Below are 14,557 nucleotides of genomic sequence, written 5' to 3'. Positions count from 1 at the left end.
TAAAGGAATGCTTTGAAAATAAACAGCAAAGATTTCCATCAACCCTTCTATTCTGTGGAGCTGAATCCAACAGGACAGCCTGTGTGTACTTTTGGAACCCATTACCAACACAGACTTAAGGTTGTGCACTAGGAAGAACTCATTCATTGCAAAAAGTTCAAACTGAGAAGCCAAAAAATGCTTGCACATCTTAGGCAAAGAGCTGCAACTGAAATACTGTTGTCACTGAAACAACCTCTTAATAGGCAACAGCCTGGAAACATGAAAGGATGTTTTTTCCCCCTTGATGCTTGAAACGGAAATGTAATTAAATTAACTTAGGTCTCTTTTCTGCTCCAGAAAAAATGAGCTCTGCATCAGGAAATAGGCTTGTGTATCTTGATTGCAATCACTTACATCCAAGATTTAATTGGACTTCCTTCTGTCACCAGGCTTTCCCACAGCTGTGATGCTACAGGTAGCATTTATCTCTTGCATCTCATCACAGGCCTGCCATGGTTTCACGTTCAGATGCTGGCAATATTAGCTTTTGTATTGTAACAGCAAGGCCAAAGCTAGAAGCTCTCAAATCAAGAGCATGCTTCAAGACAGAACAACTCATGTAGTTCTTCAACTTACTACAGCCTGAGTTATCAGGTATAAGGGGCAAAGTAGAACAGATAGCATCAGATGTGTGCGCATAACATCTAAAGCATCATTCCAGTTCCTGATACCTCCCAGGCAAATAGAAGATGTGCAGTTTGCACATTATCCTTTTGCAGGAAGGCTCCACCTCACATCTCGAGTGCAGATATATATCAAAGCATTTGATCTTCTAGGTCTTCAGAACCCTGGGATGTAACATAATAGAGGACATGGTAGTAGTTTTGAAAAGAGAAGTTCACAGTTCTCACTGCTATATGTGAGTTACTAAAGGAATTAAATTTATTGGTAACTGCACAGGTACATCCAAAACCCAAGTGGAAGATTTTTAACCTATATAAGCACAGAAAAATCAAACAAGATACTGTTGGAAATTTCTATAGTTAAAAGATCACACCTAAATTACAGTCAGTGGTTTTAACTTGAAGCACAAAAGAAAATTCTTCAAAGCCAGAGGAATGAGAATGATATTTATTAGCTTCCAGAAAAACAGTGTTGTACAGAAGAGCTGTTGCTCCATTGTATAAAAGGAATATTTCTTATTAATAACATTCTTTCAACTGTATGTACTATTTGTTTCTTGATGTTTACAGTAGTTTCAATAAATCATTCCCAAAAACTGGCTGCATCCAAGCTTGACTTAATGTTATGCATATTTTCCCGACGCTGTTTGGTATAAATATTTGCCTCTCCTTTCTGCAGTCGTTGTCTCAGAGCAGACTTTTGTTGTTTTGTCAGCTGACGTTTTATCTTCTTTTTCACCAGTTCCTACAAAGAAAGAATTCATTAACAGAACTGTCTGAAAAGCATTTGATACTAAGACACAGCACAGCGATCCTGTATTTTCACTACTAACATGGACATGCAGCAGGGATCCTGAATGGAGGCCACTATGTGACAAGCCGGTGATCCATGCCAGGGTTAAACTCAGTGTATTCAAGCCTGACCCCTTCAGCCCTCAGCCTTATGCTGTTCTGCATAGATCACTGTGCTTCAGGGCAATCTCAGCGAGCTCCTCGTAACAGAGCAGCCTGCAGGCAGCCCCTGGCTGGTATCAGCAGTTATGACTGCTGTGTAACTTCACCTTTACCTAATAAAGTGGCAAGAAGTTCTCATGAAAACATTATTCTCTGTGACAGCAGAAATGATGAACGGAGGTGTTTCCATATAAGACAGTCTGACTATGGTTTGATTGACTGAAAGGGGACAACTTCTGCTACAGAAAAGGTCCACACGGTGGGCGTGTGGCCTGGACTCCAGTTTGATGCTACGCTGTTCACGGCTCCAGCATCTAAAGGGGTATAAGATTACCTGCGCTATTGTTTTCTTTTAGTGATAGTGCTAATAAGTAGCATTTTATCTAGCTCAGCGTTAAGTGCCTGAATTACAACAGACCAATTAAAAAAGACAAACAACAAAAGAACAACGACAGTAGTTTTAAGAAACGTCATACTATTTACCCCTGTTTTCATTCTGAGTTCTACTATGCATTGTGATGGCAAAAGGTATCCATAGTAAAAATCAATCCATCATGTAATAGTTACAGCTGTAAATTTGTCATTTAGAACATGAAGGCACAGAGCTGTGTCAGACTGATGCTGGGAGAGCTGCAGCCTGTGAGACAGCTCAGGGGGTCCCACATGAGGCAGGAGCACAGAGGGACCAGAGAGGACCAGGGGAAGTGAAGTGTCATGGGCTGACTGCAGCACCCACTGCACCTTCACATATGCTGGCTGAGTGGGGTTAAGGTGGTTTTAGTTTGCTTTCAGTAATTTGCTGCTCTCTACTGTTATCAACAAGCAATACATTACATTAATCTTGTTTACGCTGTGTCTGTTTCACATCAGAATTTAACAGTGAGCTCTTTAGAAATTATCTGTTTATTCTCTTTAAAAATATTTCTTAAAAGTTCCTGAAGAAAATTTAACAGAATTAGCTAAAACTGGTCCACTAATGTTTTCCTTCTGTCAGCAAAAGAGATGCCATCCTCTGCTTTTTACAGATAGTGCCCTTAAAGGCAGCTTCTCTCCTTCTCCCACTGAAGCAAGCAACGATTTTATTCATAGCTCAAGCACAAAATCTTGCAAAAAAACCAAATACCAGGTATTTCTGATATATAACCATAATGTAAACGTGCAGAATTCTACTGCTTAACCTCAACATGCAAGTCCCATTTGTCTTTCCATCATCCTAGACTTAACTATAATCAAAACCAGAAAAAATTCAGAGTAAAAAAATTTACATTTTGCTACTTTTCTGATAGTTCACATTTCTTCCTTTAATAAAATGGGAGAAGTCCCTAGAAGATTTCTACAAGCACAGCCAGACACTTTGTTTTGTCTGGAATACTTTATTTTCTTTAACTCATACTGCTTTTGCTTTGGCATACTCCAAGTTATGACCATACCTACTACTATTACCACTATTACTTATGCATGTCCTTCTCTGTGTTCAATATGAAAATCTGTTTTAATATGTTTCTCCATGGAGAAAGCTGTATAAACAACAGAGAAGCACTAGCAGCAGTCACAGTGGGCCCTACTGCAGTGCCTTTGTTCACTTTAGTTTTGTAATCATGTCCTTATGTTACAAATAGCTCATATACATACCCTCTCTTTAGTTCTACTAATTACTTCTAGCATTCAAACTTTCAAATAAGACTTATCAACAGGCAGAAACATCATTTAACTCAGAGTATGAACATACAAATGGGATGACTGGCAAACTGGATAAACAGGATGTTTATATGGCTGCACCTCTTGAAAGCCCTCTCCTGACAAAGTGCTTTTATGTTTCTTTTAGAAGAGAATATTAGGTACTTCCATGTCATTTGAACATTTTCTAACAAGTTTTATGTGCAGAATAAACATACACCCTCCAAACACTGACAGGTTTCTAGAATTACATCATGACCACTGCTACCACCTAATGGTGAACGGAAGAATAATTTCAAGTAACCCCTATAGAAATGTAAAGCAATTCTGCATACTTCAGTTAGCAAACTAAGGGGGAAAAAAACAAGCAAAACCAAACATACATAAAAATCCAACAACTGAAAAAACACATCAGACTGCACACCCCAGAGATTAAAGAACTCCTAGTAGGTCATCCTGGCTTTTCTTTACCCAGTTCCACAAATCAAATCCAATTCTTTGTCTCCTTAAGAAGATACAAAGCCATTCTCTACACTAAGAATTTGAATGACTAACAAATGTGAAGTCCTGTACAAATGTCTTGAGACAACTTCCAAGCATGCCATTTCTTGATACGTTTATTTAAACATATAACTGTCCCTTTTTCCCTTCAAAAGGGAAATGTACTTCTTAAAATGTAATAGAGGTAGCCATACTGACTAATGCACAGACTGTGGTTGGAGAAAAGATGTTAGATTCTGCTGTAAAGCCTCCTGATTTATATGATGCTGGAAGTTAAATTCAAATCATTGAAGAAACCATTACTAAAATGAGTCAATATAAATGTTTCAGAAAAACAGGAAGAAATCTCTCAACAGAGCAGGTTAAATCTTCACTTAAATATTCACTTCTAAAATACAGTAACATTAATTGTGGAGCAGAGTTCATTTTTAGTAAAAGAAATGAAAGAACAGATCATATGACTTATACTTGCTACTGTCAAATTAAAGTCGCTTACACAAGCGTAGAGATTTTGTAACAATAAAGAGCAACAAATGGAGTAAAGTGTCGGATATAATTCACATGTCAGCAATTAGAAAATTATCAGTGCCATTTGTCTATGACCATGTAACTGACATGCACATGGTAGTAATCACTGAAAACCAAATAATTCCAAATGGTATTTTTAGAAATACATACTAAAATCAACATGAAATTTAAGAGTTAATTAGATAACAGTAACATAATAATAACAGTAATAATTACCGGTGGAATGGTTGAACAGCTCCCAAGACTGCTGACTGATGTGGTCCTTGTTCTTGCCTTGTTCTCAGCAATATGAGGCATGCTATCTTCATTTCTAAAATATGCAAGGTAATGTTTTATTCCACCTAGCAAAATTAACACCCTATTGCGTATGTGATCGTCACATTTTAGCCATAATATTTTTGAGATACAGTTTGAAAACTGCTAGCAAAGCATCTAAGTACTACAGAACATTTCTATTTGAAACATTAACAGTTCAACACAAGCATTTATGACAGGAAGGAAGAACCACTGCACAACAGGCACTTGATAGTGGACACACATAAAGCAGCCTGTTACTACTACAGGACAGGACAACTGCTGCATCATACATATGAAGCCTTACACATACAGTACCAGTTATCAGGAAATATATCAATGCACCATCTTAAGAATAAATTAAATGTTTAGTTTGCACTTTGAGCTATGGTGGCTGAAGAGCAGTTGCATTTTAAGTACTTGAAAAATTTTCATTTACAGGAATGCAGTGCCGGAAACACAGACTTAGACAGTAAAGAACATTATTTACCTGAAAGGCTTAAACTTCCTGTTTAAAGCTGACAAGTCAACCAGATCAGGGCATTCATCACCTTCGTTGTCCTTATCAATGCAGCACTCTCCTTGAGTTGCCTTATCTTCCGAGGTACCTTCAAGCACCCTTTCATGCTCAGAAAACACAGTTACACAACTCTCTGCATCTTCACTGGATTTGCAGTGGACAGGTTGCCCTTCAACCTCATCTAAGGCAGAACTCAACTCTGACAAACTCAATTTTTGTAGATTTTCACTAGTTTCAGTGGCATCAGCCTCTTCATTACGATACATTGCATCTTCAGAGGTTCTGCTATCAGAATCCTCTTCACGTATTAATTCTGCATTATCTTCCTGATTACTTTTGAAGAATCTGAGGTTACTCTCAGCAAATTCTTCAAATTCTGATACCTCTGCTGTATTATCATCCTCATCAGAGACCGATGGGTGAAGTAGTTCATCATCTTCTTGCATTTCTTTTGTATATCCACTGGCAGCAATCTCTATGTCAAGAGAACTCTCTCTCCTGAAAGTGAGCAGTAAAAGTAGGTTTTCTTTCAATACGTTAAATCATCCTGCTATGGATGTGCCATAAAATAAATTCTAACTACCACAACATTAAAGAAGTGTGTACTCTGTCGAAACATACGAGACAACGTGGGGCTTTGAATACTTAGCAGAATGTGGCATAACAGGAGCAAACTGCCACAGAGCATCAATATTTATTTACCTAAATAATTTCATTTTAATGTAAATATTATTTGGTTTTAAATGACAAGTGTGTAAAGTAAAGGGTGCACTGACACAGTTATGTAAGTACAATCCTCAGAATGACATGAAAACATACCCACTGCAACAGCTTCACTCTCAAAGTACACAAAAAATTAGTTTACTTTTCAAAATAACAAACAGTATTATGAATAAAACTTCATAGACTCATACAATGCTTCAAGTTGGAAGGGACCTCTGAGAGCTGTCTAGTTCAGCTCCCCTGCAGTGAACAAAGACACCACAGCTGGATCAGGCTGCCCAGGGCCTTATCCATCTTCCTGTTGAAAGCCTCCAGAGATGGGGTATCCATCACATCAACCTGTACCAGTTCCTCACCACCCTCACTGTAGATTTTTTTCATTATGTTTAAACTTTAAAGACAATATTTGAGGAGGAAGTCACCATGTTTGCTACCATTCTGAAAATTAAATTTAAAATTGAAACCTACTTTAATACTCAATATGTCAGAACAGTTAAGGCTTTTAAGAGTGGGAGAAGCTGATTTTGCATCACTGTAACATTTCCTGTGTATTTACCATTTGGATAAAGGTTTGGCATTGATCTTTTTCCCTCAGCTGCAAGCAGGAAGGCAGAGGAGAAAGCAAACCATTTTAAGGCATGTTACCTTTTGGTTACCATTTTAGTAACTGAAAGCAAAGAAGGCAGGAAACCTTCTTACTGTGAAAATAACAAAAATATTTCAAATAGCTTAATTTGGCTTTTCTCCCCTTCCCAGTTCTCCTGTAAACATCTCAAATAGGCATCAGCTCTTTTCATAAAGCTAACACAAACACCAAAGACTGGGGAACCCAGATTTAGCTGGCATTTTCTACCTGATGTCTTTGAATTCTGGGAAGAGCTCACTCTCATAGTTGAAGCGCTTCTTAAAGAACTCCCTAATGCAGGTAACATCTCTATCAAAATACCTGTAAAAAAGACAGAAACACACACAAAAAAAAGAATCGAAGTCGTTAAATCTATTGGAATGACAAAATCTTATCGTGTACTTGCTTTTTACCCATTTTATTTGCAAGTTAATGGCTTATTAGGGACCTAGAGAAAAAGCTAATTAGCTGAATAGCATACAGTTTATTACTAGGTATTCCTTAACCAAAATAAATCACTCTCTTTGAGGAGCAATTAATTATAAATTTATCCTAGATATTTCCACTCATTCATAAATCAAACTGTACTTGTAATGTTATTTGGGACACATGATAAAAACGGTAGAAGGAGAAGCAGGTTACGAACATAAAGAGGCACAGTTGACTGCTTTCATCAGAACTTAACCTGCCTGTTCTGAAAACACCATTAACTTTTTAACCTACCATTCAGCGTTTGGATGCGATGTTGATATCATCTGTGGAAAATCAATCATAGTGACATGGTCATCATTATCCAGTATGAGATTGAATTCATTGAAATCTCCATGAATCAAACCGTGATTGGCAAGTTTTACAATTAGATCCATTAATTCACTGTAGACAGAGGCAGGATCTTCCACTTGGTGCACCTGGCACCTGTAAAGTTCAAATAAAATATTCTGAACCCTGAAGGACTTGCTTAACAGATACAGATAAGCTATACCACTTAAATCTCACAAAAGGACAGAACAATTCAAGTTAGAAAGGAACTCCAGAGGTCTTTATTGTGATGCTCTCCTCAAACATGCTGCTGCTGAACTTTTTTGTGCAGGTAGAAATATTAACTGGTGATATTTTTTAGAGGGACAGGTCTTATATCATAAAATATAATACCCCTTGTTCTTTGAATTTGGAAGTCACATTAACTGGTATCTTCTGAGACTGTTGCTCACTTGAAATAATTTTCATCCAGCACCTCCTTCAGATAAAACTGCAGAACAGGGCGAGCTTGGTAAAACTCTACCGCTGATGCCCACATGAAACCACTCTGTCTAAAGGATGGATGTGGAATTATTTAACAAACAAAGGGGATTCAGAATACACTGAAGGCACTTACTTAAAAGGCACTTATTCCATGTTTCTGTTCAACTGTTGTACTTTGAGACAATCACTTTTTGATTAAACTATTTATTTTAGATATTCATTACCATATCAAAACATAGACTGTTTTGTTCTAGCCTGTTAAACTTTAGATCTCTGGATAAGCACAAATGCTACTTTACATTTTGTAGAGCATCAAATACATTCAGCTATGCAACCAAACCAAACCATTCATTCACATACAGATTTTTTTTTTTTTTTTTAAATTTCTGAAAAGATTCAAATAATTCAAGTATTCTTCTTATTAAAAAAAAAAAAAGAGTATACATGATACAGTAAAGAGTATACAAGTAAAGAGAGCAACTCCCCTCACTTACCCCCTCTCTTTTATTGTTAAACACAAGCTCTGGATTGGAAAGCTGTAATCTTACCTAGATTGCCACAGCATGCGTCATGAACTTGATCTCAGAATGCGGAGGATATGCAACTCGGTACTGAACACAACAGAATATGCAATTTCTGCATAGAAATCAGCTGTACGACTAATATCTGCATCACACTGCTCTTTCAGTGTAATGCATACTTTAAGTCTACTCCACTAGTTTCTCTGAATAAACAATACATTTTTATTCAGATAAACTGGTCAGAGAAGTAAGGCTGTAACTAACCAGGACAGTAGCCACTGCAAGCTAAGCAGCTTTACTGTGGTCAGAATTCACTCACATGATAAGGAAAAATGCAATCCCTGCTGCCTTACTGAACTTATAATTGTTAGGGTTTCTATGAAACAGAGAATTCAAGCTTCAGTACTTACAAAGGATAGCCATCAAGGAGCTCCATAATAACTGCATGTCTGTTGTAGTCTACAGGTTTTGGAACAGGAAATTTTCTGTCATACAAAGCCTGCAAAGAGTCAACACATTAGAAAAATAAAACATTACATGTATGTTGAACTCCAACATAAGCACATAACTGGTCAGCTTTGTTATCTGTCCAAATATATCAGCAATCAACTGAAATCCTTTAGGAAAACTTGTTTCAGTTTCATGCAACTTTTGTTGCAAAGCTTCATTTTATCACTGGATGCTACATAGTAAGTACAGCATTGATGTTCTTTGAAATGCATAATTTAAGTCTGATAGGAAAACAAGCATAAATTCTATCAGTACCACAAATACAAAGTGATGAAAAGATAGTATGAGAAGTATCTTCCAGTCTATTACACCAATTGTTGACACTGTGCAAATGGCCACCTACCTTCATGTAGGCAAACTCCTTCATTGCTGCTAGCCGGGATAAATACAGCCATGACATTTTATGCCTGTGCTTATGGTAGTCACGTTTATTTTTCAGACTGCGAAAAGAAGTTCTTCCAAGCCTATGCAGTTTCATTGCAAACTGTTGCTCATCTTCATTTGCAACAATATAAATATCTAGAAGAGGAATAGCAACACAGATCTATGAAATAATTGGTATCTGACAAGTCCATAATGAAAAAGTATTTCTGGCATAGCAAGGTCTACCACACTTAGTCCAACAGTAAAGAGAGCTACATTTATGTATTGTCTGTTAGTGACATAAGATGGAAAAAATTTTTGTTGAAGAGATAATGGTTCTCCATTAGTAAAAATACTGATGTTATCTGAAACATCTTTCAGACCAAGAGGTAAAAGTAACTGGCATGAAAAACTGAGACAATTCAAGTTCTCTGACTACAGGATCCAACAATCAGGATAGACTGGTATTTCTCCAGGCCACCTGCACAGTGTGGGACTATAAACTTCCCTAACAAGGAAACACAGTTGTATGTCAAGCTCCTGTGTTCTTAATAACATGCTGGAAAAGCTGCCTACTCTCCACTGACTGGAAGCAAATCCCAAGGGACCAACCTCTTGATTTTAACAACTAGTTCATATTTCATTTCTACCATTTGTCTACAACAACTCTCTTTCTTCAATGATGAGCGAGACAGGCTGTGCCAAATTACAGCCTACGTGAAAGTGAAACCAAGACAGCAATCCAATAGTTTTGATTGTATTTTACGTTATTTTATTTTATGGGTGGAACATAAAAATTGAAGTTACCTTTTTAATAAAATAGTTCAAAATTATTCACAAAGTACGAGACATTTAGCATCTGTCAGCAAATACCTTTTTAAGCGATGAATCAAAATTTGGACAAAATAGTCAAACTGGAACAATGCTCTTACTAATTAAAAGATAAATAAATCAGATGCAGTCAAAAGCCTCATGAAAGGAGCCACAGATCTTGGTGTGTGACAGTTTAATGCTATGACTATCCAGAGATACATTTTCCAAGTTCCTATCAAAATACAAGCAAAAATACTGACATGCTTCCTTCAATAAATAAACAAATAAAAATTACATAGTTTTTTTTAATTACCTGATTCTTTGCCAACACCCATCTGGTTTCCAACAGAACTGATGACTTGCCGGGAAGACAGAGTTTTCAAGGCAAGGTAATCATATCCTGCATTAGTTAACCGATAGCCCTGGACCGCTAAATAAAAACAAATTATAAAACATTTCATTCCTTGTTACGGACACAGTACCTTAAAAAAACAACAACAAAATCCAGTTTTAAGTCTAGTTTCTTGTTCCAGCTTATGGTATAAAACACTCAAGTACTACATTTCCTCTTGGCAAGTATCAGCCAAATTTGATGGAACATTTAAATTCCTGCAACTCTTAGAAAAGCTAACTGTATAAAAGATTAAAAGCCGTATTATCAACTCCTCAATGGCACAAGCAGTTATGATACTCCAAATGGCATAGAAATGGCATTACTTTTGAAGATAATTACCTAGGAGATGTAGTAGGGATTCAGGATTGTTGTGAGGCTCTAAATCAACACTTAAAATGCTGAAGAATGGAGAAAAAAAAAGGGAAGAAATTTCATGCAAACTCAAAAGTGGGATGCAACTACAAGGTTGAAGGAGATGGGCAGGGGCTTGCTACTTGACATGTGGGAAGGACTAAAACTACTTCAGTAACTGTTTCTACTGAGGTGCAGGTGATATGACTGTCTTTTCCAGTTTGTGCACTATGATAAAATCGTAACACGTTTGGGTTGATTTCTGCATGCACCGGAATAATACCTTAACCAACAGGTATTTCATATTTTCATCAATTTTGTAATAGAGCCAAGGAGATTTAACTGCTCTCCTTTCCTCTTTCCTGCCTATGAGCTCTACTGGAATCAGCAGTTGAGCAGACAGCAATATCATTTATTGCTGAACAAATCCAAGCTCCCAGGCTATACCCCACAGAAAATGAGGTTAGCAAGTGGTCCAGATGTCTATGTGTGCCAAGCAATGGTACTACAGCATGAGGAAGGTGAGAGAAGGAGCCCAACACATAAACCAAACTCACTTTTGGTTCGTTCATAAGCCAGGAGCCTGTGTTTCGCCAGCTCTCTCAAAATTTTGTTACAGCCACCATGTTTCAGGCTTGCAATAGAAGCAATCAAGCTGGCAGGAACTATTTCATGGTTCTTCATTCCCATTTCCACCTAAAAGGGCAAATGAAAAACAGGTCTGTTAGCCAGTGTTCAACAGCTGAATAACATCAGATCCTCCTCGAGCCCAAACCACTTCTCTCAGGTGAATAACTTATTTAACTGCTCATGTGTATACAGAATCTGGAAGGGACCCAAGGATCATGTAGTTCCAACCCCCCTGCCTGGCAGGGCCACCAAAACACACGCCTTTACTAGATCAGTTGCCCAGGGCCCCGTCCAACCTGGTCTTGAACACCTCCAAGGACGGGGCATCCACAACCTCCCTGGGCAGCCTGTTCCAGGGCCTAACCACTCCCCTAGTGAAGAACTTCCCCCTAATACACACTATTACCTTCACAGCCGCCAGTCGAGCAGCCTGTGACCAGACGCCCCCCCCCTGCCCCGCTCACCGCGGTGAGGACTCGGAAGTGCTCCCTGGTCAGGTACCGCAGCATCACCACGTTCAGTTTCCCCATGGCGGCTCCTGCTCAGCCCCGTCCGCGCACAACACGACCCACACACCGCTGCGCATGCGCAATCAGATTTCCCCAGCGAAAACGCAATCCCGACTACACGCATGCGCACGAGCCGCCTGAGGCTGTGAGTCAGGGGTGCGCTGAATGCCGCGGGTTCGAATCCCGGGTTCGGCTGTTGGGGTGGGGAAGGGCAGCTTATCCCGTGGGCTGCTTTTGTTGCCCTAAGGAGGACTCGGGCTAAAAGAGATGAAAGCGCATAAAGACACCATTCCTGCCCCGTGCTGGGATCCTAGATTATTTTATCAAGATTTTTAAAAGGCAAAATGACAGAAAAACTGTTTGCTGGGAAGGCTGGAATATTATTTCCCCCCTCCAAACACTCCAAAGGAGAGCAGGCAGTCTAAACTCGTGCTTACTAAACGGGAAATGATGCTACTGCATACGTAGCACTGTTCTGTATTGTATACTACCTTGCAATGATGAGAGCATAGTTTATTCTGTAAAATCAATGACAGATTTGTTGTCCTGCCATTGTTTTTGTAGAAGGACATCAGTGAGTGTGTGATTAAATTATTTCTGCCTTTCAATTTATAACAATGCTTTATAAGAAAGTCTATTAATTGGAATGTGTCTGAGTAAGAAGCAATGGTTTTAAGCTAAAATAGTGTACATTTAGACTAGATATACGTAAGAACTTTTTCACAGTGAGGGTGGTGAAACACTGCAATAGGTTGCCCAGGGAAGTTGTGGCCTTTGGAAGTCAAGTTGGGCAGGGTTTTGAGCAAAGCGATGTAGTGAAAGATGTCCTTACCCACAGCATAGGGGTTGGACTAGATGAACTGGAAGGTTCCCTTCCAACTCAGTCTGTTCTATGATTCTATTAAATAATTGTTGTTGATCAGCTTTTGTTCTGTCCTGTGTTGACTGGTACAGAACAATTTACTTAGGGTGGTTCTGCTTGAATCATTCAACATCTTTTGTCACAGACTTTACATTCAAGAACTTGTTTAAGGTGAGGGTGATGGAGCACTGGAACAGGCTGCCCAGGGAGGTGGTGGAGTCTCCTTCTCTGGAGATATTCAAGTCCAGGGGGATTCAGGCTGGACATTAGGAAATATTACTTCTTGGAAAGGGTGATGAGGCACTGGAATGCACTGCCCAGGGAAGTGGTGGAGTTGCCGACCATGGGAGTGTTCAAGAAACGTTTGGATGTTGAGTTGAGGAATATGATTTAGCTGGGAAGTATTGGTAATGGTTGGACTGGATGATCTTCTAGGTCTTTTCCAACCTTGATAATTCTGTGATTCTGTGATTCTGTGATCTGTATAGGTTCTCTTGCTATACATGTTTTTTGGAGGAATAAAGAGGAGTATTATATGTATGTGGAACATCTAATTGTTCTAATCAATCTCAGTGCTCTGAGCTATTGATTTGTAAAAACAAAATGTAACCAGGAGTCGTTTAACTGAATTTGTTTCCTCAGTTTTTGCAGTACATATTCAAAAAAGTATTAAAAGGGATGCAAAAGAGGTGCAATGTTATTTGCCGGTTGATGTATGTGAGTAATGCTCTTGACTTAAATGCATAAATTTGATATGTTTGTTTTAGCTAGATTTTATCTTTAGTTTGGTGCACCCATAATTGCTCTCTGGTGTATCTTGAGCAAGCAGCCTCAAAAGATGAGGTAGTTCAGTAAAATCTGCTTGAAACACTGGGAACACATGACCATGTGAGTATCCAAGTAAGGTGTATCTCAGTGGGAAAAAAAAAAAAAAAAAAAAGAGGACTTTAACCTACTGCACAAATAGCTAATGAGGAGGAGTGTGGCTGTTTGAATATACTCTTGTAGTAGGTCTGAAAATGAAATTAATTATTGACTCTTAGTAGGAGCATGAGTCTGTCTCTGGTATGAGCTTCTGCAGCCTTGGATAGGATTCTAACTGCAGTAGATCTTCAGTTATGCTCTTAATAAAATATAATTTGTGTACCATACAACTGTATTAGGAACTTGCATGCATGCACCTTGAAAATTGAGCTTATAGGATGTTAAGTTTTCAGCAGAACAATTGAAAAATGAATCTTTCATAATGTTCATAAAACTCCTTCTGATCATAAAGTCAGAAGATTGACCATGAAATTTCTCTGGAAGGAGTTTCAAAATAAACTTCAACACTTAAATAACTGTTAAAAAGAGCTTTAAAAAAAAAAATAAATTAAAAAAAAAATAGGATTACATTTCACTGAAAAGCATACTTCTAAGGTCCTGGCTAATATTGAAAAGAATATATACAGGGACATTATATTTTTTATATTTTTAAGAACTACAGCTTTCACCCATTTTATGTGTGTGTGTGTGTGTGTGTGTGTATGTGAATGACCAATGTGGGAACAGAAAGAGCTTGGTGTTTGTAAAGCTTTTCTAATGAATAGTAGAGTATATGCCCAGTGTACAAATGCTGCACCTTCCCTTCTAAGGATAGTCTTATAAATCCCCCAAAGCTTTAGTTGAATGTAAGGTTTGAGCAGTGCTGTTCATACAGTGGGCTCTTTCATTGCAGTTTTAGGAAACTACTGTTCTCAAGATAAATATGAATGCTTAGTGATTTTGTTGCTGCAGATATCTTATTTCAAATAAAAATTAGTAAGGGCTCCTTAGGGAGTAGGCTGCGGTAATGTTACAGTTGCTAGTTTAGGATACTGCTAAGGTGTCTGAATT

General features: G+C 38.2%; 1 protein-coding gene across 1 annotated transcript; it reads right to left on the bottom strand.

Moving 5' to 3' along the window:
- Positions 1-1,092: 1,092 nt before the first annotated feature.
- On the bottom strand, positions 1,093-11,905 carry RIOK2 (RIO kinase 2). The gene is made up of 10 exons (XM_015849499.2): positions 11,776-11,905; positions 11,239-11,377; positions 10,250-10,366; positions 9,104-9,279; positions 8,661-8,749; positions 7,211-7,402; positions 6,716-6,808; positions 5,110-5,637; positions 4,542-4,635; positions 1,093-1,410 (listed from the first exon to the last, which is right to left on the bottom strand). The coding sequence occupies exons 1-10, from the start codon at positions 11,839-11,841 to the stop codon at positions 1,249-1,251; spliced, it is 1,656 nt and encodes a 551-aa protein (XP_015704985.1). The 5' UTR covers positions 11,842-11,905; the 3' UTR covers positions 1,093-1,248.
- Between the last annotated feature and the right edge of the window lie 2,652 nt (positions 11,906-14,557).

Source organism: Coturnix japonica, chromosome Z (genome assembly GCF_001577835.2).
Source record: "Coturnix japonica isolate 7356 chromosome Z, Coturnix japonica 2.1, whole genome shotgun sequence".
NCBI classification, from domain to species: Eukaryota; Metazoa; Chordata; class Aves; order Galliformes; family Phasianidae; genus Coturnix; species Coturnix japonica.
Note: the sequence above shows the minus strand (reverse complement) of the source record. Positions and strands in the feature narration are given on the sequence as shown.